The sequence below is a fragment of the Oncorhynchus clarkii genome, chromosome 12, assembly GCF_045791955.1.
Source record: "Oncorhynchus clarkii lewisi isolate Uvic-CL-2024 chromosome 12, UVic_Ocla_1.0, whole genome shotgun sequence".
In the NCBI taxonomy this organism is placed as follows: Eukaryota; Metazoa; Chordata; class Actinopteri; order Salmoniformes; family Salmonidae; genus Oncorhynchus; species Oncorhynchus clarkii.
Genome location: NC_092158.1, coordinates 77,258,892 through 77,286,135, shown reverse-complemented (window position 1 = coordinate 77,286,135; position 27,244 = coordinate 77,258,892). Strand labels below are relative to the sequence as shown.

The window sequence follows — 27,244 nt, the reverse complement described above, 5'->3', positions numbered from 1 at the left end:
AATCTACACACAATACCCCATGATGACAAATAAACAACTGTTTTTTAGAAATGTTTGCACAAAAACGGAAATATCAAGTTAACATAAGTATTCAAACCCTTTACTCAGTACTTTGTTGAATCAAGTCTTCTTGGGTATGACGCTACAAGCTTGGTACACCTGTATTTGGGGAGTTTCTCCCATCCTCTGCAGATCTTCTCAAGCTCTGTCAGGTTGGATGGGGAGCGTGGCTGCACAGCTATTTTTAGGTCTCTCCAGAGATGTCCGATCGGCTTCAAGTTCAGGCTCTGGCTGGGCCACTCAAGGACATTCAGAGCCTTGTCCCGAAGCCACTCCCGCGTTGTCTTGGCTGTGTGATTAGGGTTGTTGTCCTGTTGGAAGGCGTACCTTCACCCCAGTCTGAGGTCCTGAGCACTCTGGAGCAAGGTTTTCATCAAGGATCTCTCTGTACTTTGCTCCGTTCATCTTTATCCCCACAGAATGATGCTGCTACCACCATGCTTCACCGTAGGGATGGTGTCAGGTTTCCTCCAGGCGTCACGCTTGGCATTCAGGCCAAAGAGTTCAATCTTGGTTTAATCAGACCAGAGAATCTTATTTCTCAGCTGGCTGTCATGTGCCTTATACTGAGGGGTGGCTTCCGTCTGGCCACTCTACCATAAAGACTTGATTGGTGGAGTGCTGCAGAGATGGTTGTCCTTCTGGAAGTTTCTCCCATCTCCACAGAGGACTTTTGGAGCTCTGTCAGAGTAACCATTGGGTTCTCGCTCACCTCCCGGACCAAGGCCCTTCTCCACCGATTGCTCAGATTGGCGTGGCAGCCAGCTCTAGGAAGAGTCTTGGTGGTTCCAAACTTCTTCCATTTAAGAATGATGGAGGCCACTGTGTTCTTGGCGACCTTCAATGCTGCAGAAATGTTTTGGTACCCTTCCATAGATCTGTGCCTCGACACAATCCTGTCTCGGAGCTCTATGGACAATTCCTTCGACCTCATGGCTTGATTTTTGCTCTGACATGCACTGTCAACTGTGGGACCTTTTATAGACAGGTGTGTGCCTTTCCAAATCATGTCCAATCAATTGAATTTACCACAGGTGGACTCCAATCAAGATGCAGAAATATCTCAAGGATGATCAATGGAAACAGGATGCACCTGAGCTCAATTTCGAGTCTCATAGCAAAGGATCGCAGCAAAACCTCATAGGTTTTAAAAAATACATTTTTTAACTGTTTTTGTTTCTTCATTATGGGGTATAGTGTGTAGATTGAAGAGGAAAATAAGGCTGTAACATAACAAAATGTGGAAAAGGGGAAGGGGTCTGAATACTTTCCGAATGCAAACTAGGCTAGAGTATAACATACAGTTGTTCCTTCCTGCTCCCTGTAAAGAGATCAGTCTCTGTCAGTCTGTGGTTGGGTGCTTAGGTGACTGGGTGAAGAGCCTCCATTCTGTACCTCCATTTCTCTGACCACCACCTTCCCTGATCACCACCTCCCCGAGCCACACTGCCCCAACCCACAACTATAGTCTTACAACCGGTACATGTAGTTAGTTCACAAAGTGCACATGATTCATTGGCTTCAGAACATTATTATACAGAGCCTGATAGAAACTTGGTGTACAGCCCTACATTCTCATGAGTCCTGTATTTTTAGAGAAGACATTTGTTCTTGTTCTGTTGAGTATTTCTCCTGGCTCACGGCTGACAATGTCTTGCCATTTTCCCTTAAAATGCTTTATGCTTATGCCGTTCACCATCAATTATTATAGTCATCTATCTCTTTCTTCTCCTCTCTTTCTTTTCTCTTTCTCTCTCTGACTGAGACGCCTATGGTCGGGGAACCCAGGGAGTGTGTGAAGAGCTTACTGTTATTGTATCTGGCAGTGGAACAGAGTCATTGTGGTTATTTCAACCCCCTGGGGTCATCGACAAAGATCTCATGATAAAATCAGATATCAACAGTTGCCACAGGGCTGTATAACTGGGACATTTGCATTCTCAATCGTATCATCACTATGAACCAGCAGTTCTGAAGTCATTTCTCAAGAGCTCAAAGCAAGTCATTGTGAAGGGTGAACAGTTCACCATAGATAATGAGTATCTGAACTTATCTGAACTCCCAACTCAAAGCTAAAAGTTCCTAAATTGATCAGAAGCAGTGAGGTTGACCACCATGTAATGACATCTACCTCAGAGATGCTGAGATTGCCTCCTACACTCTTAGAAAAAAGGGTTACAAAAGGGTTCATCACCTGTACCCATAGGAGAACCCTTTTTGGTTCCAGAGAGAACCCTTTTTGGTTCCACGCAGACCCCTCTATTGAAAGGGTCCTACGTGGTTATCCAATGGGGACAGGATAACCATGGGGACAGGATAACCATGGGGACAGGATAACAATGGGGACAGGATAACCATGGGGACAGGATAACCATGGGGACAGGATAACAATGGGGATAGAATAACCATGGGGACAGAATAACCATGGGGACAGGATAACCATGGGGACAGGATAACAATGGGGACAGGATAACCATGGGGACAGGATAACCATGGGGACAGGATAACCATGGGGACAGGATAACAATGGGGACAGGATAACAATGGGGACAGGATAACAATGGGGACAGGATAACCATGGGGACAGGATAACCATGGGGACAGGCTAACCATGGGGACAGGATAACAATGGGGACAGGATAACCATGGGGACAGGATAACCATGGGGACAGGATAACAATGGGGACAGGATAACCATGGGGACAGGATAACCATGGGGACAGGATAACCATGGGGACAGGATAACCATGGGGACAGGATAACCATGGGGACAGGATAACCATGGGGACAGGATAACCATGGGGACAGGATAACAATGGGGACAGGATAACCATGGGGACAGGATAACCATGGAGACAGGATAACCATGGGGACAGGATAACCATGGGGACAGGATAACCATGGGGACAGGATAACAATGGGGACAGGATAACCATGGGGACAGGATAACCATGGGGACAGGATAACCAAAAGTATCCTATGGGGACAGCCGAAGAAGCCTTTTAGATAGCACCTTTTTTTTCTAAGAGTGTACTCTGCCTCTGGAGCAGTTAGGCAACGCTCCCTTGACAATACTGAATGGAGCACATGTATTTTGTCTCTTCAACAAACTAGTTATGTATGTCATTCCCATGCCTGTGTGAAAGTGTTTACTGCGTTGTTGTTGTTGTTTTGTGTCGTAGATCCAGGGGGTATGGGGGTGGGGGGGGTTGGGGTATAGCCCCCCCCCCCCCCCCCAGAGAGCTTGGCCCTAGCCCAGTCTCTAATGGGATTAAGGGGGACTAAGGGAGCGGGGATACGGCTCCACCGGGGTAGCATGGAGCCTGGCAGGGAGCGATGTGCTGCTTGGCTGGGGGGTACAGGGCCCTGTCTGGGGGTAACACACTGGAGTTGGCAGCCTCACGCGGGCAGCTGGAGGCCCTGCCGGGTGGGGCAACACTGTAGGGGGTAGACTGGCACACCAGAAGAAAAAGGGAGAGGGTGCGCCCCTCTAATACAAATCAAGGAGATTTGGTAATGGATATACATCTGACAGAGAGGGCTTTGTGTCCCATTCAAACGTTCATTCACACCTCAGTCTCCATATTCAGCTCAGCTGGGTGACTTAAAGCGAGATATTTTCTCACCCTCTCATGCAGGCACAAAAGAGAGCTTCTGTATTCCCTTACAGACGCAGCAACACAGGGACATTTAACCCCCCCCCCCTCCCACCTGCACACAACCAAATAGATATCATCCATGTGTAGACCACTAACACATGCACATAAACTCACACGTACAGTGTGAACATAAAGATTAGTCTTGTCATAGAGGATCGTTGGAAAGCAGCTTGCCTATTTAAATGCCAAATTGCTGTGGCGCCTGTGAATCACACCCACAAAACAGCACACAGACGCACAGGCATTAAGACATTCTAATTTAAGACAGTGCTCAATGATCTCTTTGTGCTTTTTATTTTTTTGTGTGGTTTGAGGACTGCTTTTGTAATGTAGACCATTGCGTTTGTGTGCTTGTTAATGTGTAAGCATTTCCTGTAAAGCCTCATTCTTTCTTGTAATACATTTTCACCCTCAATCTATCATGATTTAATGAAATGAAACTCCTATTTGGACCGATGTCACTCAAAGTTCCTGTCCCTTGGTCTTAAGATGTGGCCCCTGTTGACTGTTAAACTAAAAGCCCAGTGAGTGTTCACTGCTGAACTGCATGTCTCGCTGTTAATCTCTGTTGATCTCTTATTCACTCTCCCTCATTTCATCTATCTAACTAACGTATGCCTCTTCTCAGGGAGCCCCCGTGCCTCAGCCTCTGCCCTGCACTTCCCCTCCCCCTCCATCATCCAGCAGTCCAGCCCGTACTTCACCCACCCCACCATTCGCTACCACCACCATCCTGGACAGGACCCCCTGAAGGAATTTGTGCAGTTTGTCTGCGCTGATGGTTCGGGACAGTCTGGCGGCCAGGTAAGGTTTGATGTAAGAGGAGAGTTCAGGGGCTGAGTGACACCAACCACTTGTACACGAATATAATCACACATGGGCACAACAAAAGACAAATGAAGGCAGTAAGAATAGAATTCCACGATCTAATGTGTGGCCATGCAAACGACACAAGCATGACTAAATGAAGTGGTGATTATTAACACTGTATAGATATGTACTGTGTTTCCCTGTGTAAACACTACACTGAGTACAGTACTGAGATAAAGACCACAGGTTTGTTTGTGTTTCATCACTGCGGACACCATTTGCTGTTAAGTATAGATACAGTATGATGATAGAGGAGTGAAACTGTAACAGTGAAAAACATGAAAACCTTTAAGTTATGTAGTATGCAAGGTAAGGAAACAGGGTTGACTTTCTGTTTCTTTCTTTTTTTTTTACTTTAACCAATTGCCAAACTTTTGCACCAGTGAGGAGAGAAAGCAAAATACTACTATTGACAATTTCCTGTTGGTCCAGGGTTTTCTGTACTTAATCTTTTTTCCTTGTCCTGTGCTCTTCCAGACCCTAAGGTTCCCTTTTTTCTTTTGCTCCGCCCACCCCCTCAGATTATGTAATCATCAGCACGAAAGCCTACAATCACAGCACATTTCAATCGAGCATACATGTTCTGTCTTCCGTTTTTATTGTAATTATTATTTTGCGTGTTGTTGGTGTCATGTTTTCTTAGTGGAGTATTTTTCCCATGTTTTGATTTGTTGCCATGTTATGGACAAACCCCACACCAATTGTGCTCTCACCCCACTCACCCCTCCACCATGGACCACCCCAGAACTCCCCTCTGCTCCAAATCCCCTATCAACCCTTGTGGTGATTATTATTTTGTACACCTCCATAAATGACGCAATGCACATACATCATTCGTTTGGCTGTTGTTTCCAACACCCCCACCTCTCCCACCACCCATCATGGATATTTTTTGGACCTGGTCTCTGGAGCTGCGTCCTCTCATGCCGTGTGCGGGTTGTCACATGTCGCCCTCCTGACCCTGTTTGTGTTGTCCGCAGCCAAACGGGAGCGGCCAGAGCAAAATGCCGGGCTCCTTCTTGCTGCCTCCACCTCCCCCAGTGGCCCGCCCAGTGCCCCTCCCCATGTCCGACTCTAAATCCAGCAGCACGCCTCCCGACGGCGGACTGACCTCGCCCACATCTCCGTGTAAGTGACCCCACAGACCAAGTCAGAACCAAAACCAAAATCACCCAATAATTATTTATTTTTTACTGGAGCTGCCCCTCCTCTGTATCTTAGGGCCCTGGCCATCCATCCTCTGCCCACTCCCATAGTAAATACCCCCCCCCCTCCCCCCCAACAGCCAGCTCACCTCTCACCTCCTTCACCGTCTGGGATCATACTGACCCTAGAGTTATGACAGAAGCCTGTCACCATTCTCCTCTGATGACCCTTTTGTGGTGTCCTCCAGGGCTCTATATTAGGCCCATCCTCTTTCTCTTAGAACACCCATCCTGAGCCCTGCCTTGAATGACACTAACCCTTCCTCGATACCCCTGTGCCTCTGCGCTCACAGATGTTGATGCAGAAGATTGCCATCCTGGTTTTCCTCCATTTATATGTTTTATTTAACTCATTTGGCCAGCCCCCGAGATGTCATTTGAGATCGGAAGTAGTCTAAAATAGAAATAGAGTTTTCATTTCCTTTTTGTCAATTGCTCACTCTAAATCACTTATTTTTTTTACTAGTGGCACATATTTAGTGCAGTTTATGTGGACTCCAAAACATCATGCTCCAGCTATTCTGCCATTTCCCCAAAAAATATCCAAACATGAAAATAATATTTGGAGTTATATTTTACTTTTTAGTTTAATTGATATATATTTTTTTTTTATCAGAGTTGGTGGTGTTGTTGCTTTGAAGGTCAGACTTGGAGTTCTGCTTATGTATGTGCAGTTTTAGACTGAAGGGGTGTGTCCATTAGAATGGTGTGTCTAGCTATGGGGCGTGTCTGCCAAAACGCTTCTCACCTATGACAGGAGGGGCACTGGACGGAGCACTTTTTTTTCTTTTTTTTCCTTCTCTTTTTTATATTTCAGATTTTTGTATTATTTTGTTTTGTTTTATACATTTTTTTCAACCCCCTCAATCAATGTCTCAGAGTCTTTTATGTATTTTATATATGTTACTGATTCTCAAACACGAGGGTTCCAAAAGGGTTCTGCATCTGTCCCCATAAAAGGACACTTTTTGGTTTCAGCTAGAACCCTTTTGGGTTCCATGTAGATCCCTTTCTGGAAAGGGTTCTACTCCATGTAGAAAAGATTTCTACCTGGGAAAAAAAAGGGCTTCTTAAAAGGGTTCTCAGCAGAAAAACCCTTTTTGGTTCTAGATAGCACCTTTTTTTCTCAAAGTGTACTTAACGTTTGTGTATGCTGCTAAATAATACAGACTTACATACACTACACACACACTACACACATACTACACTACACACACACTACAGCAATTTTCCAGTATCAGATTCTTCACATGTTAGAAGGGTTTGTAATAACAACCTTTGTGTTGCAGTCCATATTGACCTCAAACTTCCCTAAATTTGCTTCAACCCCAATGGGACCAGGGTTATAGTTTGGAGATGTCCGGCTCAGTTCAGTAGCCCTACTCTATGATGCTTAGGGGGACTTACAGTAACAATTATGTGTGTGATGTCAGGTTGAGAGCTTAAAGCAGTATTTTCATTGCAGTATATACTGAAATTGTTATGAAACTTAAGTACGATGCTCCGTAATTTTATTTTATTGATCACAGGCTGTGGTTTGTGCTGAAATGGTTTGACCATTTCTCCTTTCTGTGTCTGTCTGCAGCTTACTCCACGTCAGGGGCCCCAGCTCCCAACAGGTTTGTCAGCATCGGATCACGGGACAACAACTTTCTGAACATCCCGCAGCAGACACAGGTGAGCAAACAGCTTTAGGGCTCGATTCAATCCCTGACTACAGTCTCCGCTAACTCAGGAACATTGCCTTTACATTTCTATCGTGCTGTAGCACAGCTCTTCAGCGTTACCATGACTACAGTCTCCGCTAACTCAGGAACATTGCCTTTACATTTCTATCGTGCTGTAGCACAGCTCTTCAGCGTTACCATGACTACAGTCTCCGCTAACTCAGGAACATTGCCTTTACATTTCTATCGTGCTGTAGCACAGCTCTTCAGCGTTACCATGACTACAGTCTCCGCTAACTCAGGAACATTGCCTTTACATTTCTATCGTGCTGTAGCACATCTCTTCAGCGCTACGGATTTAATCAAGCCCTTACTCTCATCAACACTAGTACCAACACTACCAAACTTCTGCATTAGCACATTAGCACTTTCTGCTGCTTTCCACAGTGTGTGAGTATGTGTTTCCGTGCGTGTTTTCATGTGGTGTGCATGCGTGTATGTGTATTTTTTGTGTGTAGGAAACCTGTCTGTTTTCATTGAGATTATCGGCCCAACTCAGGAAACTTACTTAGGTGAATGGATACATGCCAAAATATTTCTTATTCCCAAACTGCCTAACTACTCCCTAAATCTCACTGGTGTATTTCCCCTCCCTCTCCTCATCCCATGATTTGTTGTGAATGTGTGTTTTACCGTGTGTATGTTTTACCGTGTGTGTGGTTTACCGTGTGTGTTAAACTGACCTCTCACTGTTTATTTGGCCCATCTGGAGCCTGCCCCTCAGGCAGCGGGCTCTCTCTCTCCACCGCACTGCCTCTCGCTCATATGCCTCCTCCATTACCCACTGCACTTTTCTCATTAGTGTCCAACCACACCCGCCCCGAGCCAGCTCTGCTCCACACTCCTCCCCACCACATGGAAACCATCTGAAGCCCTCTGCTGCTCTCACCCTCCCTCCTTACACTCCCTCGCTTCACTCCCTCTATGCTCTCCCTCAGCTCACTCTCTCTCTCCCTCCTACCACCCCTCTTCTTCCCTCTCTCTCTCCAGCTTCGTAACATGCCCTGTTTGACTAACCCACCCCGCTCATGAGGCTCACCTTACCTCACCGTGCTAACCCTACGCCATTTTGTCCCTTCTTTACCCTCTCTTTCTGAACAAACTGAGAACTACACACACACACACACACGTGCACACACACACACACACGTGCACACACACACACACGTGCACACACGTGCACACACACACACACGCACACACGTGCACACACACATACACTTCCTGTGTAGCCCTCCAGTGCTCTGTGCTATTGAGTATATTGTGTTTACAGTATGGTTTTAGTTTGCACTGGAGAAATGAAATTGTATAGGGAGCTTTAATTGGTTGCATATGTAGCTCAGAAATGACATTGTTAGCATAATGCTCTATCAAAACATTAATAATGTGCAAAGGCCTTGTGAAAAGTCTGTTTGCTGTGACTGCAGGGCCTGAATAGAACTCTCACTCCCAGAGCATAGATATTTGGTCTCCAAGTGCCCTCTGATGGCAGCAAGGGGGTTCTACGGCCGGAGGAGAGAGGAAACAGGAGAATGAGGGAGGGAGAAAAATAGTGAAAGAGGGGGAGAGGGAGAGTTTCAGCACAGCCCTCCTCAGAGAAGTCACGTCCCGACTGTCTGGTTGCCCGCAGCAACCAGACATGATGTCATAGCCACTTGAACTTGAGAGGGGATGCTGGGGGGAGGAAGGCGTGGGTAAGGAAAGAGGGTGGTCACTACTGCCAAGGATTCCAGAGAGAGTGTTAGAGGGAGATAGATGGAGAGAGAGAGACAGAGAGATAGTGTAACTGACAGGGGAAGAGTTACAAAGCCCGTAGGCTGCTGGGACAGAGCCTGCGGCAAGAGGGGGGAGGAGGGAGGGCAAGAGGCAGAAGTGGGGGGGTATTCAGGCGACCTGTTAGAGTCAAACAAACAAACTGCACCTCCCCGGAGGCCCAGAGTTTCCAAGGCTCCAGAATGTTGGCCAGTGTTGAATGGTGCCAGATCCCGGCCGGCGACCCAGTTCTGCTCTCTTTTCACACTGAGCGGGAGAAACTCAATCTGAATACAGGGAGCGCCAGCCATCTCTCCCCCCGCTGCCTGTGAGTCCAGTCAGGAATAACAACAGCCTTTAGCAGCAGAGCCACACCATACTCTCACAGCACTATAGTACAGTACAGTACACTACAGTACAGCCATGGACAGTCAGTCAATATAGCTGAGAGTATTTCCTCAATATGACAAGGGGCTGACAACTGTTGACCATTGTTAGTGTAAGGAATGTGTGGGGGCCTCTAGTGGTCAATTGTGGAACATAGTGTTTACTTATTTTCAATGGTACACATTTTAACTTAAAACTTCTTCAGGATCAGTAGGTCCCCCACGGGACGGTTGAGCTAACGTAGGCTAATGCGATTAGCATGAGCTTGTCAGTAACAAGAACATTTCCCAAGACATAGACATATCTGATATTGGCAGAAAGCTTAAATTCTTGTTAATCTAACTGCACTGTCCAATTTACAGTAGCTATTACAGTGAAAGAATACCATGCTATTGTTTGAGGAAAGTGCACAGTTATGAACTTGAAAAGTTATTAATAAACCAATTAGTCACATTTTGGGCAGTCTTGATACACAATTTTGAACAGAAATGCAATGGTTCATTGGATCAGTCTAAAACTTTGCACATACACTGCTGCCATCAAGTACCCAAAATCTAAATTGCGCCTGGGCTGGAATAATACATTATGGCCTTTCTCTTGCATTTCAAAGATAATGGTACAAACACACACAAAAAAAAACAGTTGCTTTTTCTTTGTATTTTCTTTTACCAGATCTAATGTTATATTCTCCTACATTCATTTCATATTTACACAAACCTCAAAGTGTTTAATTTCAAATGGTATCAAGAATATGCATATCCTTGCTTCAATGCCTGAGCTACAGGCAGTTAGGATTTGGGTATGTCATTTTAAGCGAAAATTGAAAATGGGGCGGATCCTGTTAACAATGTCCTCTTTTTTTTCTATTTAACAGTCTTGGTTCCTCTGACATGACCTATCTGCAAACCAGCGTCTAGAATCTTTCATTACAATTGGGAATTGAAACATGGAAAACAGAAAAATAACCCACAGGAAATTGCCCAACGATCCTTATGTCTCACATAAAAAGTAAAGCAACCCAGGAAATCTTAGCATGATACTAGTAGAGGAACTCTGGACCCAATTACCTAAACAGAGGGACCCCCCCCCCCCCCCATTTTTAAGACGGGAGGATCATAGGATTTGGGAGAGGCAGAGGACAAGTCATCATCTCTCAAAACCACCGAACCAGCAAAACACGGCAACACAAAAAGAGGAACCTGAAGAGAAAAAAGGTCACCTTCTACTTCGGAACAAGGACGGACACATTGTGCAATGGCTGGGAAAAGCAACTGTTCAACAGTCAAAAAAACGGATGTAGGAGTAGGGATTGAAATTGAAGGGAACATCCAATCACTCTCTTGAAGGCACAAAACACGCCATAATTTAAATGAGGTACACTCCCCACTGTCAAATCACCCACAAAACAAACCCATTAGGTTCCAGTGAAATATGTAGCAGTCCATGCTAATGTGATGTCTCCGTGTCACTCAACACACTGTCAATTGACCAATATTTCCCAGTTTTATAACCATTGACCTAATCAGCCCCACTACTAACAAGACAGAAACCATGCCAAAACATATCCTAAAGGTTGCACTACAAGCTGAATTAACACAAATCTCATGTCCACTATTACACCTACATGGCATGGGGAAAAAACAGGCTTACCTATGATTGTATCGTTATTATTAATGAAAGAGAAAAAAACATGATATGAAAAGTCTCAGCCTACAGTTCAGCAACACAAGGCCTCCACTCTAACCAGCATCCCAGCAGAAGAACCCAAACCCAAGTAAAGCAAAATGCAATTGCCCAGTTCACTCTTGCAAAACTACAACTGCGACAATAATCAAGTGCTAAGTATACCCACTTTCATTTGAATGATGAATGCCATTTGTAACACACATATATACACACACACACCGGGCCCAAGTGATGTTATTACGTCTATAACACATGCTATTCACACGTTTCCAGTACACTCTTTTTGCCCCTTGTAGTAGACACAGAACCCAACACACATATTTAGTTAAAAACACAGGCCTCTGCTTTAACACCCAGAACTACACAGCTACAGTAGTAATATTCCCTTTTGCACAGAATTGTTTTATTTTTTGTTTCTTCTCTTATTGGACTTGTCCCTCTGAATTTGTCCGCTTTAAAAAATGTGTTTGAATGACAGCACCTTATTGAGAAATACAGCGGGTGGGAGCGAGACTTCGAGTGGTATTGCCAGGAAGGGTGATTCTGTCAGTGTTCAGTACCATGTAGTGAAACAGTGACATTAGGTTGCTGAGGGCCCAAAGTCCACCTCCCTCCCATCTCCCTGAAGTTGACCCTTTTTGTTTACACTCCCAGACTGCCCCTGTTCCAAGAGCAGAGAGCCACGCTGTGGAGCAAAATGATGTGACATGTTTGTTCCCATGTTTGGGGAGGAGAGCCTAGGATGAAGTCAGAGGCCATATTGAGATGGTCTGGCAGGGTGCTATGGTCGCCTCTTTTCCCTGACACGATCTCAGCTCCCCATCCTATCCAGCATGTTCGTTCTGTTCAATCAGCCCTTATAGATCAAACTGCCCTAAAGATACCTTACCAGCCAAAAGTTCAACCTTTTGAAATCAAGAGGGACAAATTAAATGAACACACTTAGCACAGAGCCACTTGACAAACTCACACACTCACATGCAAACTTACAGTATAAGTAGCAGTTACAACCACCCAGCCCAGGCCAGATTGACTGTAAAGGGAAGTCTTAACATAAGGAAATCTCTGAGGAAACCTTTTGTTTTTAATCATTCACTTTTTATTTGAATTCCTAACATTACTAAGATTCAGTTCAACATCAGCTCAAATCACCAACCTCACAAAATAACTGGACTGCCTGGCCATGTACTTCACTGCAGGGAAACAATGTTGCCAGATGGCAACCATCTCATCAGCTTGATAGAGAACTAGCACTGCTGAATAAGAATTATGATGGCTATGGTGATTTCTTTTCTAATCTATGGAAGTGCCTCTGTATTCCCATTATGCAATTTGTTAAACATGAATTCAGGTTCTTTTTCTCACATATAAGCTAATAGTGAATGGTGGTGAAATGCTATGTCTGGGGAGAAAAACAGTGACAGCTCACTGAATAATTGCAATCATCTTTATATATACACACATATATATTTATAGATATATACATTTTTTTATTTGCAAAATAAGCTCTGTGGCAGTCTAGTTATTTTTTGAAGCATGGCACAGTCAATTGATGCATCTTAAATATCTGATTAGAGCAAAAGTACCAGTCCCTACACCCACACCTACATCTAATAGCAAAAAGTTTCCATGGCAAATACTATAGATACATGATTTATATAGCAAACAATAAAGTGACATTGTAGTCAAGGAAAATAACAGATTAGATTTTGGTTATTCTTTCTTGTTTGGGAAGTATTGTTGAAAAAAATGTATGTATGTTGATTGAGCCATGTGCAATGCCTTGGGTAGATACATTGTGTTTGTCTGTTAGAGATTGTTTGAGGGTGTCACGAGAAAAGAGAGGCTAAACCCTCAATTTTTTTGTTTTAAGTCCACTAGCTCCGGGACTCTAAACACGAGGGCAAACAAAAAAAATCCCAGTCTTTGTAAATTGAAAATGAGTTTTATTTTTTTTCCTTATTCATTTAAAAAAATGTATTTGTAATGATTTGTTTTCTAAATCTGGGAGGGCTGAAGGAACAATTTAGCAAAACAAAAATATATATCACTAAATGAAACTGGTGCTTTTTACGAAATAAAGTACATTCAAACTCTATTATACATAAATAGTAATAAACAAAATTAAGTGTTATCATAAAGCACATTTTAGGAAACATGCATTATTCTATTTCTCTTTTTGTATTTACCAAGGGGGGAGGGGTTCATTATATGAAAAGGTTGTGACAAAAGGCATTTTTCTTCAACCTTTATCCCAGAGCAGGAAGAGGACCGTTTAGTTTGATTAGATGGTTATCCTGACAATGGGATGATGAACTAGTGGGAAAGGCCTGATGTAATGGACATCTGGACCATGTCAGTATCACCAGAGAACTGACTAAAACATGACCTATTTAACACATAAATTGCAACTTGCATGCAATTTTCTAAACTGTGGACATGTTTAAAACTGGCCAACCAAAGTAATCAAGTTTGGGACACAGACAAGATCTTCCCCATTTTGGGAGATGCATCAGATATGGAATCCATTTTTCTAAGTGTTAGCTCAACCACAAAGTGATTAACAGCGTTTGGAGAGATGGGAGGTGTAATGTGAAATACATTTTGGTAGGTTTAGTTGATTAGTAGACTCCTATCTCAAACCCAAACAAGAGGTGAGAGAGTATAAGGTGTATTTTGAGCACAGAAAGGATGAGAGCAGGTTTAAATCAAAGAAGTGAACCCTTCCCCCTTCCACTCCCAATCCGCAGTGTAAATGATTCTAAATATTTGTTTGGTGATGTAGTGTTAGAATCAGAGCATCTTAAAGGTTGTCCCTAAAAAGTGCCTTTTGTTCACAGACTCCATCTTGTAATCCTGAGTGCCCGTCTCAAAAAAGTCCCCTCCTTCATATTTCTTCTATATCCTCTCCTTCAAGCTTTTCAAAGCAGTATATATAGTACTAAAGGAAATTGGTGTGATTTAGTTATTTTTATTGTTGAATAATTAAGAAAAGCAACAAAAAAAAAATCTGTCTTGCTTGTCTTCCTGTATCTTGTCTTCTGTCTCTCTTGGACACTGGAGTAGTCTGTAGCTGCGTTACCCTCCTTATCCCTCCCCAAACCCCTTTTCTCTGAATGGAGGGGTAAAAAAAAAAGCTAAACTTTGTCTGAGCAGAATGCAGTTAGCTCACATGTTATTCTTGTCTGTATGCTTCACATTGTATACCATACCGATCTCTTCAGCTTCTCCATTGAACAGCTAATGTAAGTGAACAAGTTACACCGGGTGGGCTCTTGGGGTGTGGCGAGGAGAGGGTCTGTGAGGGTGCCTAGTTTTTCACTGGGATGTATTTGATAACATATCACAACGTGGAGATAAAATACACATAGGAATGTCCCTCTGAATGGGCAAGGGAGCTGCATGGCAACTGGGGTAGAATAGGCAGGTTTTTAATTATTGTTTTTATCAAATTTTTTTTTTTTTACAGAATTTGGATTTTCATATCTTATGCAGCAATGCTACATTGAGACCATTTAATGATGCACCTTTCTAGTGGTTGTATGAGACCAGCTATTAAAACAAGTGAAAAAAGTACCTGAAATGACTAAGCACCTTATAACAGAATGGTTCCAGCCCAGGTAGACTGGCAGGCTCAGATCCACAATCAAGAGAACCATTACACCCATTTACTAGAATCCCAAATGAACAGTGAGAACAATTACAGACTAAAGTCATATGGTTCTATTCACTGTATGTGACATGTGGTACAGTTAAAGCACCTTGAAATTCCACCAGCAAAATCAAGAGTGGGCTTGATAGAGGGCCTACTTGTTTCCTACAGGAATATGCACGTTTTTATTGTAAGTGATTGCAGCCAGCAGCAGTATTAGCCTTGACAAGTAAAGCGCCAGTCGAGAAGCCAGAGTGACAGGTTTCAGTGTGTGCTTTGCTTGGGCAGAACGTTGGTCCCTACCTATCTTGCCCTGCAGCACCAGAGCTGTCTCTCCCTGGCCCTCCATTTATTTTTTTTCCTTTGGGTTTATTTTTAAAAGTGTGTAGGGCCGTGTTTAGTGTTGTGTAGAGTGAACCCCCAGCTGGCCTTGCCCCCCACCCCCTAAGCTCCCACCGCACCCCTCAGTGCAGCTTCCCTCCCTCAGGAATACACCTCCCAGAGCCCATGGTGAAATGCATGTGTTAATTACAGTTTCTTTTCCATAATAATAAAAACAGTTTGAAAAGAGCAACACTTGAATAAAAGGATGTTCTTGACTGTAACTCACCTGTTTCTGTCTGCTTATTTTCAGATTGCTGTTTGATTGGTTAGGTGATTTGCCTGTGCTGGGGATGAGAACCCTAGAGTTGCATCATGTTATAGAGTGGGGTAAGAGGCCAAAATAGTTTCACTGCTTATCAGAAAATCTACTTACCAATACTGATAATGGAGGGTCAAGTCCACAGGAGTAGCACTACTCATTCCCACATGATACCGAAATGCCTGGACTTGAACCGGAGTGTGTATAAATTACATTTCCTGTAATACTGTGTATTCCATAAGATCAAGTTGAGTTTCATTTCATTTGGCCTCAGTCATTGTCAAGACCAAGAATGTGGTGCATACGGGAGTGTTTGGCATGAAATAAAACATAAGAAGCCATGACATATTGATGTTTAATGAAGCGGATCATGTTGATGCTGTAAAATGCCAGTGTCAGTGAAAGCCATGTTCACAAAAACAGATGCAGTCAAACATATTGTCATGATCAATATTCACTATTCCTTTAAAATAAGTTGAGATTGAAAACTTTGTGTTCACATGTGTATTTGTTTCAAAGGTCCAAAAAATAAATCAAAACTGAAATGTTTCACTTAAGTCAAAAATGGCCTGAACTAAATGCACAATGAATTTGGTTTGAGTGTAATTGATCCTACTTGTGGCAAGTTGAAGGTGCCTGCAGGGTAAAAATAGCTATTCAACCAGTTTTGAAAAGAGAAAACAGGAAATTCTGTGCAAGGGAGTCAATACATTTGAATGCATCTGTTCAATCCAAACTCATAAAAGCTTGTCTCTTCATAGACCCATTAAACTCCTGCCATGTTAAGTTAAAGAGAAAACATAACTTGATAAGTGAATATTCATAAAACCACACATTTCTTGGTACCCTCCGTTCCCTCAGAAAACCCACAATAGCAACATCTCAAAACACGGAGAATCCTTAGTGTAATAAGGCATGTGTCAACCAAGCCTCATGTTTTACTATCTCATTTGGAAACAGGTGGTTAAAGCTAGGCGATAGCCGGTTTAAACTTCAGATTCACCTCATCACTAAAGACTGTTGAATAGTCTGAATAGGCTCATTCAGGCTGTGGATGATGACAATGATTGGCTATGACTGGGTCCTGGTTTAATAAAGACTTTATACGGACAACCTTCATGTGGCCCCTTGTTCTTACTGGACATTTTGGGCTCTATTCAATCCGTAGTGCTGAATATCCGCTTTATAGCGCTATTGACAATTTAAAGGCAATGTTCCCGCAGTCGCCGAGACTGCATTCATGGTAAATGCTGCATATGTCGGCTCAACAGGGAATTACCCTTACATTTTTACACGATACGGGCTGAATCCAGCCCTTAGTGTCTCATGACCAGCTGGTCCCGTTGTATTTGAGCTGCCCTTCGTGTGTACTATTAATCAGATCCTATGAGAAAGGTGGTGTGTCTACTCCTCAGCCTTGGGAAAGAGGTAATTGAGTAACTCCAGCATCCCAGGACTGGTCCCTGCCAGCTCTCTCTTCCCCTCTTCAGAGGATTATATATAAAGGTAAGGTCAGAGTTGGTCAGCTCATCAGAGACGTAACACTAGAGAGGACTGTGCACCTTTCAGCAAAACGTAATTTTCAGACACATATCCACACAGTAATGTACCTGTATGGTTATGTGAGCATACACACACCCATTTGTCATTTTGGTTGTTCTATACCGCTCGATTTACTCAGGATGTTGAGCATTTCCACACCCAGAGAGATCATGGATATCTGAGTGAAAACTAAAAGAGCTAGCTTTGAGGTGAAGTGAGGGGACCTCATAAATAATTTAGCCTGGCCACTGGTGAAATGTACTTGGATGAGATGAGATGTGTTTTGCTATGTGGTTGGTTTTTGAATGGCAAAGGAAATGTGAGGGACTGGTGCAATCAAGTGAACAGACCACAAGCGGACTCTTCATGACCGTCAGTTTAGTTTCTCTTTCCCCTCTTGCCTCAATACACCAACATTGTAGAAGTGCATCAAGGAGAATGTGCTTCCATTACAACCAGCTACAGCATTAACAAGCTTAGATATGCATATCAATGACTTTGCACCTTAATTGAATGGCATCCACCTGTACACACACACACAGACATGTACACACACTCCGCAAAGCCTTCAGCCCCCTCCTTCCCATTCCCAAAGCTCTTCTAAAATCTCAATATACATCTATCTGCCCTAAACAAATCCCACACATTCCATTGGAATTCAAGTGGATCTCATTATTCCTCTTTCACCCTTAGATCAACATATACTTTGTGTAGCTTGTAAGACCCCCCCCCCCCCAACTAATAACACTCCCTCCCCCCTCTGAAATGACCTGAAGATCGTTGCTCTACAGTGGGGTGCAGTCCTTGTGCTGGGCTGGAGAGGAGGGCAGGCCAGCGCCTCTCATTCATCCTCAAAGCCCTGGTTCAGGAGGAAGTTGGCCGCTAGGTTCTCGTTCTTTTCACAGGCAAAGTAGGCCTGGATCACCAGCGCCTCGGGGAAACCCAACGCTTTTAACTGAGACAGGAGAGAGAAAAAAACATAACATTTCATTACTATTTCTCACCAGAAAGGTCACAATGCATGCATTTCTTAGCTAGTCTTCTTGTCAGTTGAAGCCATCTTATGCCCTAAACAGTGCATTGAGAGGTCTTTAGCTCCCCTCACCCTCTCGATGGCTTCTTTCTCCTGAGGTGTGACCTGAATGTAGTTGACTTGAGCTCCATCCTCCACTGCAGCACCCAGGTCCCCCACCTCAGGCACGTCTCCAACCTCCCCCGCCGGCTCATTCAGCATCTGGATGAACAGCTCCTGGTACTGGCTGATTTGCTGTTGTTGATTTTTATCAATAGGGAAAGATAGATAGACAGCAATCAGCAACAGGCAGAACATACATTGTGAAATCACAAAACCTGGGAGGTGTCACTATAGGGAGTGTGTGACGCAACCTAGTACGAGTGGTGGTGCTATCAGTGTGTGTAGCGCATGGTGTATGTGTGTTACCTGTAGGAGCTGTGGGTTCTCCCGGCCCAGCTGTTGGAGCAGAGCTGGCAGCAGTGAGGGGTTCTGCTGGATCACCTGCCTCATGCTCTGGAACTGAGGCTGGGAACGCAGGAACTCCAGAGGGTTTTCTCCTGCAACACAAACAGAATATTAACAGAAGAGAACCCGTTAATACATACAGTAGATATAGATACAACACTTACTAGGGAAAATGCACATAAACCATGCCCATCTTTCCAACAATCTCATCTGATATGCAGTGCATTTGGAAAGTATTCAGACCTCTTGAGTTTTTCCACATGTTGTGTTACAGCCATATTCTAAAATTGATTAAATGTTTTCCTCATCACTCTCCACACAATACCCCACAGGTTTTAGAATTTTTCTGCAAATGTTTTATTTATTTCAGACCCTTTGCTATGAGACTTGAAATTGAGCTCAGGTGCATCCACTTTCCATTGATCATCCTTGAGATTTTTCTACAACTTGATTGGAAAGGCATACACCTGTCTAGATAAGGTCCCACAGATGGCAGTGCATGTCAGAGCAAAAACCAAGCCATGAGGTCAAAGGAATTGTCCGTAGAGCTCCAAGACAGGATTGTGTCGAGGCACAGATCTGGGGACAAGTACCAAACAAGTTCTGCAGCATTGAAGGTCCCCAAGAACACAGTGTCCTCCATTCTTAAATGGAAGAAGTTTGGAACCACCAAGACTCTTCCTAGAACTGGCCGCCCGGTCAAACTGGGCAATAGGAGGAGAAGGGCCTTGGTCAGGGAGGTGACTAAGAAACCGATGGTCACTGACAGAGCTCCAGAGTTCCTCTGTGGAGATGGGAGAATCTTCCAGAAGTACAACCATCTCTGCAGCACACCACCAATCAGGCATTTGTGGTAGAGTGGCCAGACGGAAGCCACAACTCAGTAAAAGGCACATGACAGCCCACTTGGAGTTTGCCAAAAGGCACCTAAAGGACTCTCAGACCATGAGAAACAAGATTCTCTGGTCTGATGAAATGAAGATTGAACTCTTTGGCCTGAATGCCAAGCGTCACATCTGGAGAAAACCTGGCACCATCCCTACGGTGAAGCATGGTGGTGACAGCATCATGCCTTGGGGGTGTTTTCAGTGGCAGGGACTGGGAGACTAGTAAGGATCAAGAGAAAGATGAACAGAGCAAAGTATCCTTGATGAAGAGCGCTCTGGAGCAGGTTAGGACCTCAGGACTGGGGTGAAGGTTCACCTTCCAACAAGATGACACTAGCGTCATACCCAAGAAGACTTGAGGCTGTAATCGCTGCCAAAGGTGCTTCAACAAAGTTCTGAGTAAAGGATCTGAATACTTACAGTTGAAGTCAGAAGTTGACATACACTTAGGTTGGAGTCATTAAAACTTGTTTTTCAACCACTCCACAAATGTCTTGTTAACAAACTATAGTTTTGTCAAGTCGGTTAGGACATCTACTTTGTGCATGACACAAGTAATTTTTCCAACAATTGTTTACAGACAGATTATTTCACTGTATCACAATTCCAGTGGGTCAGAAGTTTACATACACTAAGTTGACTGTGCCTTTAAACAGCTTGGAAAATTCCAGAAAATTATGTCATGGCTTTAGAAGCTTCTGATAGGCTAATTGACATAATTTGAGTCAATTGGAGGTGGGACCACGCAGACGTCATACCGCTCAGGAAGGAGACGCGTTCTGTCTCCTAGAGATGAATGTACTTTGGTGCGAAAAGGAAAGGACCTTGTGAAGATGCTGGAGGAAACCGGTACAAAAGTATCTATATCCACAGTAAAAAGAGTCCCCTATATCAACATAACCTGAAAGGCTGCTCAGCAAGGAAGAAGCCACTGCTCCAAAACCCCCATAAAAAAACAGACTATGGTTTGCAACTGCACATGGGGACAAAGATCGTACTTTTTGGAGAAATGTCCTCTGGTCTGATGAAACAAAAAAAGAACTGTTTGGCCATAATGACCATCGTTATGTTTGGAGGAAAAAGGTGGAGGCTTGCAAGCCAAAGAACACCATCCCAACCGTGAAGCACGGGGGTGGCAGCATCATGATGTGGGGGTGCTTTGTTGCAGGACGGACTGGTGCACTTCACAAAAAAAGATGGCATCATTAGAAGGAAAATTATGTGGATATATTGAAGCAACATCTCAAGACATCAGTTAGGAAGTTAAAGCTTGGTCGCAAATGGCTCTTCCAAATGGACAATGACCCCAAGCATACTTCCACAGTTGTGGCAAAATGGCTTAAGGACAACAACGTCAAGGTATTGGAGTGGCCATCACAAAGCCCTGACCTCAATCCCATAGAAAATGTGTGGGCAGATCTTAAAAAGTGTGTGCGAGTATGGAGGCCTACCAACCTGATTCAGTAACACCAGCTCTGTCAGGAGGAATGGGTCAAAATTCACCCAACTTATTGTGGGAAGCTTGTGGAAGGATACCCAAAACGTTTGACACAAGTTAAACAATTTAAAGGCAATGGTACCAAATACTAATTGAGTGTATGTAAACTTCTTACCCACTGGGAATGTGATGAAAGAAATAAAAGCTGAAATAAATCTCTACTATTATTTGGATAATTCACATTCTTAAAATAAAGTGGTGATCCTAACTGACCTAAAACAGGGAACTTTACTAGGATTAAATGTCAGGAATTGTGAAAAACTGAGTTTAAATGTATTTGGCTATGGTGTATGTAAACTTCCGACTTCAACTGTATGTAAATGTGATCTTTTTATTGTATTTATTAAAATCCTGTTTTTGCTTGCTATTGTGGGGTATTGTGTGTAGATCGATCAGGGGGAATTTTTTTTTAAATCCATTTCAGAATAAGGCTGTAACGTAACAAAACATGGAAAAAGTCAAGGGGTCTAAAAACATTTCCAGAATGAACTGTACAGTAGATGTAATACTATAGCAGAGATATAGGCAGATGGACTCACCCTCAGCTACAGTAGGGGTCTCTGTGCCTGTGCGGGCAGATGCAGGAAGCTGTGCTGGGGGATTAGTCTCTTGGACCGGACTGCTAGGAATGTCCTGGAAACACACAGCAGCAAATACTCAGCACATTGTACATGCTGCGATGTTAAAGTTTCATCAAATATGGTGCCATGCTGTACAGTGTAATTTTACATTCATGGTATTTTTTGGGGCTATTGTTCAGTGTCATTTTGCAGAGTCATGGTGTATGGTGCCTGGTTGCACAGTATTGTGTATCCTAGGTAGTTGTGTGGTGTGTTGACGGCTCTCACAGTGAGGAGGTACTCCACGGCCCGATGGGGGTTGTTGAAGCTGGCCCGGAGAGCAGCTACCACTCTCTCCCTCTCATAACCCATTGACATGATCTCTGTCAGCATGGTCTCATACTCCGCTCCTGTCACTGACCAAAAGAAACAAGTTGATAACTATTTACCCGAGTTACAATGGACAATATTTACACACATAAACACACAGCTGCTAGAAGGCATCTTACAAATTCCCATGCCCATATTACATGCTATCATCAATCTAGCAACACAGCAGATACATTCCACACTGACGCATTAATCACATAGCCAGGTCGAAGTCCATCACTCACCCAAGGCAGAGGAGGCATCTCCCCCCTGAACCTCCACACTGAGGTCTGAGCTGCAAACAGAACGACAGGGTCAAAAATCCAGTCAACCCATTCAGTGGTATATTGTGGCCGTAAATAATATATGCCATTTAGCAGACGCTTTTATCCAAAGCGACTTAGTCATGTGTGCATACATTTTACGTATGGGTTGTCCCGGGAAATGAACCCACTATCCTTGAGTTGCAAACCCCATGCTCTACCAACTGAGCTACAGGGACTACAGGGGGTGTATTCAGTAAGATGAAAAAACTACAAAATGTTGCAGATAGAAATGTAATAAATGTTGCATGATGTTTAGGTCATATTTGTCCTACACAAAATGTGTCTATGCAAAGAGTTCTGTAACGCTCCACCCTCCTGAACAGACCTCAAGCTTACTTTATTACTCTCTCCAATTTGGCAGACTGTCTAAGTTAATATCAGTTATACGGCTGTCTTCTGTCTGCCTACCTGGCTGGAGCTGGGGGCTCTGCGACTGTAGGTGTGGGCTCCTCTGGGGGGATAGGGATGGCTGCAGGGGCCGGGCCCGCAGACGACGAGGACCCAGAGTCCTGGACAGGGGCCTTGGGTGCCTCTGAGGAAGGTGTTGAAGCAGCTGTGGCAGACTTTGCCTAGATCCAGAGGAGATATAAACAGGCTATTACTGTTATCTATGTAGACAATCATGTAACCCCAAAACATGCTGATGCAGCTCATTAAGAGTCCAAGTAAAATGGATTAGGGAAATGTACCTTAGATACCATAACTACAACAAAATTCTTCTCGTCAATTTTGTAGTCTTTAATAGGTGTGTCATCTTGCAGGATTTTGCCAGCATATATGAGCTTCTGTCCAGACACTGGGAAGTTATCTTTTCCCCTCTCTGCTTCTATCTTCTCCTTCAGTGCCTTCACCTGTAGAAACCAAAAAGAAGCTGTTCAGCCTTGCTTTAATTGTTAAACACATTGCGACCCAAAAGTTGCTCGCTAACATTGACTGTTTGAATTGCCCAACTATTTACATTGCGGTTTACCTATCATGATGTAACTTAGCTAGCTAGCTATTTTCACTCTTTATGACCCAGCTAGTAAATGTCTGCTAGAATATTGCTAATTAATCATCCAACTGGACATGCATCACCAATAACTAAAATAGATAACGTAGCTAGCAAGCTAGTAATATGGCTGCCTAGCTAACGCTAGATAGTTAGCTAAAGCTAACGTGATGAGGGATAACTAGTTAGCTAGTCATGTAGCAAGCTAACTGATGTTTTAGCGGATAATAACTTACATAGCTAGCTAATAATGAGACTCAACATTGGGTTAGCAAATTGACACACATTAGCTTGCAAGCTAACTAGCTAAGAACTAGCTAGTTAGCTAATGCTAGGGGTGTCAATAACATCTAGCTAGCTAGCATTAGCCTATGTTAGTTGTATTATCCGAATTGATAACAATCTGAGACCAATTAATTTAGTCTTTCGTGCAAATAACAAAAAAGATAGTTAGCCAAGCGGGCTAGATAAAACGCACACAGCTGGCATTATTATGAACAAATGGGCACTTACCGTTTGATCTGGGTCTATGTCAATTTGAATGGTCTGCTGTTGCAGTGTTTTTAACGTGATTTGCATTGTTGCGGTAGCTAACGCGGTTTCCCCCTTACGCTTCAATTACAGCTGTGTTTTAAAATATTCAAAAGTAAAACAGAAATTACATTAAACCCCAAATATAACCACAAGTTCAAGCAAGATAATATTTATCCATGACCATGAGATGTGTCCATGAGCACTCAGCAAATCGCCATCTTTGATGACACCAAACTCAGAAGTAGGTGCAGTGTAACGGTTTGCTGCCCAACTTGCAGCAAGCATCGTGCGCTCTCTGAGTCTGATAGCTACAACCACTAACTGGTCAATCATATGAATATCCTGGTGTAATCACACACCTGCAGTGCCAGTTTATCCAGGTGGTAGTAGGATCTACAATCTACTCTGCGAGAACAAATGATGCTTTGCATTTATGTCATGATCTGTTGACAGTTGTGACAGGTGCGGTGGAGACCAACTGGGTTTACAGAACAACAAATATACAATAAATGTACTAACGTTAGTATTTTAGTTTAGTTTACAGTCACTATGCAGAGTGGCACCTTTTTCAATGAGGTACGGTCAGAGATTAATAGATCCTCCTAACAGTATACGCTGATGAAGACAGCTTGTCGGTCGGAAAGGTTGGATATTAGGTTATTTAATGATTGAGTCTGCGCTAGAGTCCTTTTCTTTTTCAAAGGTCCTCCTGACAACCATTGCAAATCTACGTTCGATCTGTATCAGATCAGCGTCAACTGAAGTGAAATAGGCATTTTACTTTCCATAATAAAATGTTACTCTAAAGTATCTTAAGAAGATAGAAGCTAATAAATATGTTTTATGTTTGCTGTATATTGTACAGGCTGTAAATGTGTCTGTACATTTGTCTATTGCTGGCAGCACCAATTCATTGAGTCAAATTCTGTGAATGTAGGCCACTTGGCCAATAAAAGTTATTTTGATTCTGATAGACAGTAACCTTACTTCGAATGTCCTAGCCTCTTCCCATATCCCATACAATCACACGTCAGTGGCCCAGGGAGCGTGGGAGAAAGATAACCCAATGTTTTCTCAATAAAAAAACGTGTATTGGCAAGAACCTAGTTATTTTGTATATTTTATGAATAAGAATAACTCTGAATAGACGGTCATTTCATTTTGTAAATTATTTTTCAACATTTTGGTGTGTGTGATTTGTTGGCTATTTACGCTGGTAACGCGTAGTCAGGCGCATCATAATTGGGTTTATGACATCACAATGTGAAATAGGCAACATATTTTGATGTTCTGTAAAATAAGGCATAGTCTACAAATACACTGAAATGGGATGTTTGTGTTGCTGTAAAAAGGTATATGTCTATTCTGGGCTAGAATTGATCTAATTCTGTTACAATTTAGAGTATATTCTATTCTTTTCAGCTATTCCTAGTTGTTTCATTGTCTATTTATGTGTCCCAAATGGCAGGATTTGGGACAGAGGGTGTAACTGTATGGTTACAATGGTTTTATTTTTATAAACATGTATTTTTGCTATTTGTTAGTCTATGATACAGAATTCAATATGATTGGGTGACGAGTTCTATATTTTATGGTCAGATCATGTGGTTTGGTTTGACCTTTGCTGCAAGTTCAAATGTAACAAGCGCTGTTGTGAAGCAAAAAATATATTTTAATATACATTTTAATGTACTATATTAGCTATATAATGTTTCTCCAAACAGAAAAAGAAGTGCAGAGTTCGCCTCGGGATTGGGAGCAGCTGCCCATCGCTGTTCCCAATCCCACCCAAACTGACACCATCGGATGCCAGCATGGTAACTGCATCAGTTTGGAAAAATCGGGAGAAGAACGTAAAGGATCACCACCAACTTGATTCTTCCTTTCCCTCTTTTTTCCATTTGAAACCGTCTACAACATCTCTGACGCCCCTCGACCCCTTGTCTGGCCGAACACCAATTGGCACTCCATCCCCCTCTCCCCCCTCACCCCCCTCACCCCCCGGATCCCCTGCCAGATCCCCTTCCACTCTCTCCAAGTTCTTCAGCCTCTCTTCCCTCTCCTCTCTCCACATGTCATCTCTCTCTTCCTCTTCCTCTTCTTCTTCTTCAGAGGAAGGATCACAGACCTCCTCCCATTTTAGTGCTTCCTGTGTTCCCCTGGCTGTCTCAACTCAGTCATCCTCCTCTGCCACTCCCCCCAGTCCTGCCTGCCCTTCCTCCCCAACCCACGTCTCCTCCCCTGCCCCCCAGTCCTCCTCTCCAAACCCCCTTGACCACCATGGAGAGACCAACAAAGACAGTGAGACTGCCAGGTACTGCAGCCTGATATCAAATTTCATGCCAACCAACACCATTGAATTGAAATGAAAAAGCCAATATAATATAGCTAACCTAATGCGCGTCTGTGTGTCTTTACAGAGATCTTATGAGTTCCGAGGTCAAAGAGGTGGGGGCAGTTCTTCCACAGACAAAGAGAATGGTTCCCCAATTTGCTGGCATCACAGGTCTGTAAATGGGTGCCATTTGTTGGTGCTATTTTTCTCAATTCATCTTTGACAAATCTTCTCTTTTACCGCTGTCCGTCTCTTGTCTCTCTCTGCAGAGGCCTCCATTGACCTGAGGGCTTCCTCTGTCTCCTTGGAGAGGTAAGTACTGTAGACAATTGCCACCTTCATCTCACTCGACTCTACATAAGAGTTGTCACTCACACTATGACATGGTAACAAATATCTGTATGCCTGTACATTAAAACAGTGTTCAAACAGACAGATTGGTGTTGAGCTATGGCTACTGAGGCCTCTAACCTGTCTCTCTTCCTCCAGGCCATTGGTTAGGTCTCGGGACGCCATGGCCCGCCTCCGCAACCTGTTCAGTAAGAGTAGCACCCAGATGGGGGAGCAGAGCTGCACAGGCGAGGGTGAAGACAACACCAAGCTCCTCGGGTAAAAGACACACACACCTACACACACACACCTACTATTATCTCTGAGCTCCTCTTTTTGTTTACAATAATTATGTGTGGTACTCAGAGTTATCTTGCATTCATGCCTTACAAATCCATTCATTAGTTTACCTCTGGTCCACAGTTCAGATATTAGTGCGGTACTGATGGCTTCTTTCCCACAGGTTGCCTAATATTGGCAACACCTGCTTCATGAACTCTGCTCTGCAGTGCCTGCTGGGGCTGCCAGCATTTTGTAGAGACATCCTGAGACAGCAGGACACCTGGAGTTCCTACCCCTCCTCTAAACTGCTATGGTATACAGCCTCGCTCTCACCCTCCTGTCCCACCTGTACACACACTGACCCACCCACCTAGACGCTTATAGTTACAGTACACAGTCCCGCCTCAATGTATGTATCAGTGGAGGCTGCTGAGGGGAGGACGGCTCGTAATGATGTCTGAAATGGAGC

General features: G+C 43.6%; 2 protein-coding genes across 23 annotated transcripts in view; one reads left to right on the top strand and one right to left on the bottom strand.

Moving 5' to 3' along the window:
- The window catches only part of LOC139421362 (nuclear factor 1 X-type), a 122,337-nt gene extending 106,734 nt beyond the window's left edge, over positions 1 to 15,603 (top strand). For 9 of the 21 annotated variants that reach the window (XM_071172164.1, XM_071172173.1, XM_071172165.1 and 6 more), the window contains 4 exons: positions 4,348 to 4,523; positions 5,570 to 5,717; positions 7,380 to 7,471; positions 10,535 to 11,349. In XM_071172164.1, coding sequence (XP_071028265.1) covers positions 4,348 to 4,523; positions 5,570 to 5,717; positions 7,380 to 7,471; positions 10,535 to 10,549 — 431 coding nt within the window. In that variant the 3' untranslated portion in view covers positions 10,550 to 11,349. Of the gene's footprint in view, positions 1 to 4,347; positions 4,524 to 5,569; positions 5,718 to 7,379; positions 7,472 to 10,534 lie in introns of all 21 variants that reach the window. The other 12 variants (XM_071172175.1, XM_071172182.1, XM_071172184.1 and 9 more) reach the window with 4 other exon arrangements.
- A 376-nt stretch (positions 15,604 to 15,979) lies between these two features.
- Positions 15,980 to 24,102, bottom strand: LOC139421364 (UV excision repair protein RAD23 homolog A-like). Of its 2 annotated transcripts, none has more exons than XM_071172186.1 (9): positions 23,808 to 24,102; positions 22,993 to 23,154; positions 22,712 to 22,872; positions 22,223 to 22,272; positions 21,897 to 22,024; positions 21,588 to 21,681; positions 18,625 to 18,755; positions 18,289 to 18,450; positions 15,980 to 18,138 (listed from the first exon to the last, which is right to left on the bottom strand). In XM_071172186.1, the coding sequence occupies exons 1-9, from the start codon at positions 23,871 to 23,873 to the stop codon at positions 18,025 to 18,027; spliced, it is 1,068 nt and encodes a 355-aa protein (XP_071028287.1). In that variant the 5' UTR covers positions 23,874 to 24,102; the 3' UTR covers positions 15,980 to 18,024. The 2 variants fall into 2 exon arrangements, with proteins under 2 accessions (XP_071028287.1, XP_071028288.1); XM_071172187.1 differs by having other exon boundaries at positions 21,897 to 22,018; positions 23,808 to 24,075.
- Positions 24,103 to 27,244: the final 3,142 nt, after the last annotated feature.

Bases quoted from the DNA above. Each gene is read 5' to 3' on its own strand.
- LOC139421364 (XM_071172186.1), bottom strand. From the start codon at position 23,873: ATGCAAATCACGTTAAAAACACTGCAACAGCAGACCATTCAAATTGAC. The intron at 18,756-21,587 runs GTGAGTCCATCT...TTTGTGTTGCAG, and splicing joins GACCCCTACTGTAGCTGAGG to GAGAAAACCCTCTGGAGTTC. The intron at 18,451-18,624 runs GTAACACACATA...AATCAACAACAG, and splicing joins AGAACCCACAGCTCCTACAG to CAAATCAGCCAGTACCAGGA.